A 6,000-nucleotide genomic window follows, 5' to 3' on the forward strand; every position below is an offset into this window, starting at 1 on the left:
TCTTCTCTGGAGAAATCTGTTCAAATCCTGCCCAATTTTTAATTGGGTTATTTGCCTTTTTGTTAATGGGTTGTAGGAGTTCTAAGTACAAGTCACTTGTCAGATACATGATTTTCAAATATTTCTCCCATTGTGTAAGTTGTCTTTTCGCTTTCTTAAGGATATTGTTTGAAGCACAAGAGTATTTAATTTTGATGTAGCCTAATTTATCTATCTTTTGTTGCTTGTGCTTTTGGTTTTCTATCTAAAAAACTATGGTCGAGTCCAAGGTCACAATTTACTCCTATGCTTTCTCCTAAGAGTTTTATAGTTTTACCTCTGATACCTAAATCTGTGATACATTTTAAGTTAATTTCTGTGTATGGTGTTTGTGTGTGCATATCCAGTTGTCCCACCGTCATTTGTTGAAAAGACTGTTCTTTTCTCATTTAATTGTCATGACACCCTTGTTGAAGATCTGCCATAGTAACTTTGTGTGGGATTTGACTAAGATCCTTTTTGTTGTTTATTGTCTACTAGTGAAATGAGTTTTTCTCTGCTTTTAGGAGGGAGGGAATGGGCAAGGATAGCTTTCCTAGTTTTGCGGTCTAGGATAAAGCTCTTTCTTGTGTTTTTTTGCAAAGTGGATCTGTTTATCTATCTTGTACTTTCTGAGTTGCTCCTTTTCTGTTCCTCTTCACCACTTGTATCTGTACCTTCTCTTTCCTTTGTCCCTTTGGGCTGTATGCCATGACTTGGAGTTTACTCCCAACCCTTTCTCTTTGGTGAGACTTTGTCTTGAAAAGGAGCTTTGGTTTGTTAATTTTGAGAGTTTACAGGGCTCAAACTGTACCATTAGCCCTTACTTATATGACATTGGAGTCTGCTAGCATTTATTTATCAATGAAATCTGCTGCTGTTCTCAGACTGGCCCCCAAGCCGTCCACTGAGCACCTGCCATCGCCTGTGAGGCACTTGACTTCTGTGCTCCAACTTCGGAAGCCCTCGTGCCTTCCCACACATCTTCCCTCACGTGCTCGCACAGTGCAGGTCTTAAAGTTACCAGAGGTTTGTTTCTACCTGCTTTCGTTTGGAGCTTTGTCTCCTGCTTTTGTTGTGGATGTTGTCTGTGGATCTTTGGTTTTGCTATCCTTGTTGCTTTGTCTGGCTTTATGGAGAGAATTAGAGATTGAAAAAGTGCAGGGCCATTGCTGTCATCTTCCCAGAATCCTCTCATTGACAAATGTTTTTAAAGCACATTCTATTATATCCTTTTTAAAAACAGCAAGGTGTCTGTAGGTTAAAAAGAAAATGCGATCCAATAGTCAATTCTTAGTTCATAACTCCAGATAATTCTATAGTGAAATTATAGGAACTTTTTCTAGACTGAGTTAAATGTCATAAAGTGTTGTTATACCTGTTGAATGTATGTCGTCTTTTGACTGTGCTAAGAATCAACTTTTCCCTTTCAGAATAACAAGCCTTTGTACTCATTTGAAGATAATTCAGACTACGTTTATGATGTTATGTGGTCACCCACCCACCCAGCTCTCTTTGCTTGTGTGGATGGCATGGGGAGGCTGGATTTGTGGAATCTCAATAATGACACAGAGGTGAGCTGGAAAATAACAAAAATTGCACTGAAAAATAGAAAATTGGAGATTTATTGAATAATTTGTGAAATTCTTTTTATCCCAAGGAATGTAAAAGGGCTGTGTGATTGTAGCATCATCACAAAGAAACCAAATAAGCTTTGTACCCTAAATAATAAACAGCATGCTGTGTGGAACTGAAGGGAGAAACAGTGTTGCCAAGAGCACTGGGGCATCTCCTTTTACTTCTGAAAAGCACTATCGTGTCTCTAATGTCCTGGCAAAATATCACTCTTAAGGCAACTGCAATATTTTTCATTCAGAGACTAGAAAGCAGAGTTTCAGACTGTTGAAGTATGTTAACCTTAATTCTGACTTGCTAAATTATCTCTTAGCCTTGATCGAATTGTGTATCATCCATAAACATTAGTCTTAGCCTGACTTCTTTGAATAAAGGAAAAATGTATTTTGACTACTTGTTCCATGCAGGAGTGAAAACACTTTACTTTGAACTATGAAATGAACATAGAAAACATCAAATTTCCTAATTGCTATACTAAAATCAATTATTGGCAGTGAAATTTAACTGCAGCTATTATTTATTTTAAGCCACGTGTAGATTTTGTTCTTAGAATTCTGCGTTGCTCTGCGGTGGTAATGTTAGCAGTTCTGTCAGTAACGGTTGTTGAGGAGAAAGTCCCTGGGCACCTCCCCCACGTCCCACTCGCTCACATCTCTTCATATTTCTAGTGGCGTGTGTCCAAATCCCTTGAAGTGAAATCGTTGGTTATACAGGGCAAGGAAGTTATACGTTGGAAATGTAAGAATTTTAACATTATGTTAGCTACTGGTTTAGTAGTTTGAGGGGGAACATTCAAATACTGCTAGGGAAAGGTATTGCACCCTTCCTAGATGATTGGACTAGATTATACTCGTAGTTCCTAGTTACCTAGATTGGTAGCGATTTTCTTAATTTGGGTTTTGGTGTTAGAGAGCTGTGGTTACAGTTAAGTTGGAATCTCTCCTATAATTATTAACTCAAAGAATATATCTAAATAATTTTTCTCTATAACAAGTTTAGCATTCTAGGGGGTTAAATTGGTGATAACTGATGTCAATTAGAAGGATTATTTTTAATCATATTTCAAATTTTTAAAAAATTTATTGTGCTCCTGCTCTGAGTCAAACATTGAATGTTTGCTCTGTGTGTGGCAAATAAATGTCTTTTCCTTGACATAGGAGAGATACACAGTCATATTCTATGGGGAAGGTACCATGTGTTGGTGCCATCATTCTCCCTGCTCCAGACAGTTCATGGGAACAAGGGGCTTTGGAAAGACCCATACTCTACCTTCAGTAGAAAACTGTTTCTAGGAACTGTGGATCAAAGCACAGGTTTCAGCTGACAGATGCAAGCTACAAAAGTAATTCCCGTCCTCTAAAATTGAACCGTAATCTGTTTATTAAGGCTTTTGAAATGTTTCTTTAAAATGGGGTTTTGGCCATCTGTTTTCAAACAGCTTGACTTCTTAAATAAGTTAAAACAACAACAAAGAATGCTTTATTAAAGAGAAGATCTTTCAAAATGATGTATCATTTTTTCCCAAACCATTTTCAAGGATTGACTATAATGTCATTCATAATGTGTCACTGAACAGAAAGAAAGTTGGGAAAATTCTTTATCTATTTTCATCTTTGTCTTTAAAAATGTAGCCAGGTTGGAAGAAAAAAGAATTACTGTTTTACATGTTTATAGAAATCTTGATGAGACTTTTAACACTGCACTGTATTTTAAATGACTTTAGGTACCAACTGCCAGCATTTCTGTGGAGGGTAATCCTGCTCTTAATCGTGTAAGATGGACCCATTCTGGAAGAGAGATTGCCGTGGGTGATTCTGAAGGACAGATTGTCATATATGATGTGGGAGAGGTACGGGGCTCACTGCCTATAATTTTGACACATTTATTTAGCTTTCACAGCATTGTAGTAACAATATCTTCATGGCTAAAGCTAGTCTTTAAGGTTCATGAATTGTATAAACTGAGGCTGTAAAGATAAAACTTACTTTCCATCACAGAAATAACTCCTGAGATTAATTTTCTTTCTAAACTGGAAGTCCTCTGTGTCCATACACAGGACTTTTGAGGGTAATATCATATGTTGGAAGTACCTTGTTTCTTGAAGCATGCATTGCTGGAATTAGAAATTCTTGAGGCAAAAGAAGACAGTTGGATTATAGTTGGACTTTGAGGCTTTACAGAATTGATACTGAGATAAGATTTTATTTTTCTGTATTCATAGATTTGTTTGGGCCAGGTAGTAGGAATCAGGAGTAATACTCTTTGAGAGTTACCTGATGACATTGTGAAATGTGAATCTTGACTCTTGAGCCTTGTTGCAAAGCCACTGTCATTGAATCCAACGAGATGAGTTGCAGCTCTCTCATCTTTAGTGCTTGGGTTGGCCGTACACAATGCCCAGGAGTAAAGATTTCCTTTTTTGAGTCCTCGCTAGCACCTTATTATTCCTTCTTTTACTGTCCCTTAAGATTCCTGTCCTCTCTGGACACCCACAGCCTCTAGCAATTGGATCCAGAGGGAGGTAGATTGAATCATTTGGAACAGCCAGTAGAACCATCTGCATGGTAAAATTGCTCTGTGTCTGCAGTCCAATATGGTAACCACTAGCCACATATGGCTACGGAACACTTAGGTGTGGCTTGTACAACTGAATACATTCATTTTAAATTTAATTTTAAATCATTTAAATGTAAGTAGTCATGTGGCTGGTAGCTACCATTTTGGGTTGGATCAGTGTCAGATGTAACCTAATATAATCTAATATGGTAGATTTAGAAACAGACACATCCATTCACCACAGTGAATGGCTTGTGCCCTAATATGGCAGTGTGACATTCTTCTAATATTAGAATAACAATTACCAAAAATGTTTGGTTATTGGAGTGCTTCAGTGAGGCAGAAACATCACAAGCTTCTTTTCCCTTTTTGCTATTGGTACATCAAAAAAGCAGAAAGAAGTAGCACACCTGATGAGGGATTAAGATACCAAGAAAGGTTATTTTATGCTCCAAACAAAAATAAATAATTATAAGAAACCAGCTCTTTTGAACCATGCTTTAGAAAGTATTTCATACTAGGGATGGTGCAAGAAGTAAAAAAATTTAAGGTGTTCCTCCCCACCAGGAAAATCCATGAGATCGTGTGCAGGAGTTAGTTACAGAGCACCATTGTTATTTTCTCTCGCACTGTTGGTGGTAACAGCAAAGTCATTTCGGAGGCTGTCAAAACACACTTCACAAACACTGTCTTTTGTTTCAGAATGTTGTAAATCATTGTTATAGTCCCTGTAATTATGGAAAGGCCATTCAGGTCAATTATTACTTTTTAATGGAAAATTTGAAAACAAATTGAATAATAGGGGTAAGATAATCTTTTATTTCAGTATACATAAAATGCTGTCTTTCAACAGCAGATTGCTGTCCCCCGAAATGATGAATGGGCACGATTCGGCCGAACACTTGCAGAAATTAATGCAAACCGAGCAGATGCAGAGGAGGAGGCCGCCACCCGAATACCCGCCTAGCTCCTGAAAGGGGTTATGCAGCTGTAGTGGATTTGGGGAAACTAAGTAGATCCTAAGACTGTTTGCATGCTTCTGTCTAAATGATAATTAAAACGAAATTTTGTGGATTAAACCATGGATTTAATGCAGCAAGCAAATCTTACAATGTCCTTTTTTATATATAACATGCATCTTGTTTTGGATTTGTGTCATTTTTAATACAACTGATTGACTTTATTGAATGCAGCCTTTTTTGGATTCATATACACAGGTGTATATTTGGTATTAGTTATTCTTTTGAATTCTTTTCAACTTAACACTATATACAGTTATTTCTAAAGCACAAATTAAATAAGTTCTGCATATTTTTAAATAATCATAATCCCATTATACTGATAATGTTCTCACTCACCATAATATGTAGGAACATTGTTTATTCTTATCCATAGCATGCTTACATCTATCCAGGTTACACTCTGATATCCTTTTGTTTCTTTATAATTCATGTGATAGCTACATATAAATAAAAAACAAATATGGTTTAACTTTTCAAATTTTCATTTATTTTACTAATTGTAATTTTAATTTTTCTGTCTCTTATAAAGTATCTTTTTTCATATCTTTAAGTTCTTGTTGTAAGCAGCCGCTTCAACTCTTGTAAAGCTTTGTGCCTTAAATATATATACCATACAGTATTTCTTAGCTCTCTCAGTGCATTATGAACTGATGCTGAGATAATCTGTCAGTGAAAAAATTTGTCCTATGTTAACTTTTGCTTTATTCCCTGATTTTCTTTCCATTTAAGATATATTTAGTTTAAAGAATAAACAAAAAGATGTCTACTA

At 36.3% G+C, this 6,000-nt stretch overlaps 1 protein-coding gene across 8 annotated transcripts in view; it reads left to right on the forward strand.

Annotated features, from left to right (window-relative positions):
* Nucleotides 1-6,000, forward strand: part of DYNC1I2 (dynein cytoplasmic 1 intermediate chain 2) — a 47,709-nt gene extending 41,709 nt beyond the window's left edge. For 5 of the 8 annotated variants that reach the window (XM_019727423.3, XM_019727421.3, XM_019727424.3 and 2 more), the window contains 3 exons: nt 1,452-1,592; nt 3,377-3,502; nt 5,063-6,000. In XM_019727423.3, coding sequence (XP_019582982.1) covers nt 1,452-1,592; nt 3,377-3,502; nt 5,063-5,176 — 381 coding nt within the window. In that variant the 3' untranslated portion in view covers nt 5,177-6,000. The remainder of the gene's footprint in view (nt 1-1,451; nt 1,593-3,376; nt 3,503-5,062) is intronic. The other 3 variants (XM_019727422.3, XM_019727427.3, XM_019727426.3) reach the window with 2 other exon arrangements.

This window comes from Rhinolophus sinicus, chromosome 17 (genome assembly GCF_057876585.1).
Source record: "Rhinolophus sinicus isolate RSI-liver-muscle chromosome 17, RSI-T2T, whole genome shotgun sequence".
Lineage (NCBI taxonomy): Eukaryota > Metazoa > Chordata > Mammalia > Chiroptera > Rhinolophidae > Rhinolophus > Rhinolophus sinicus.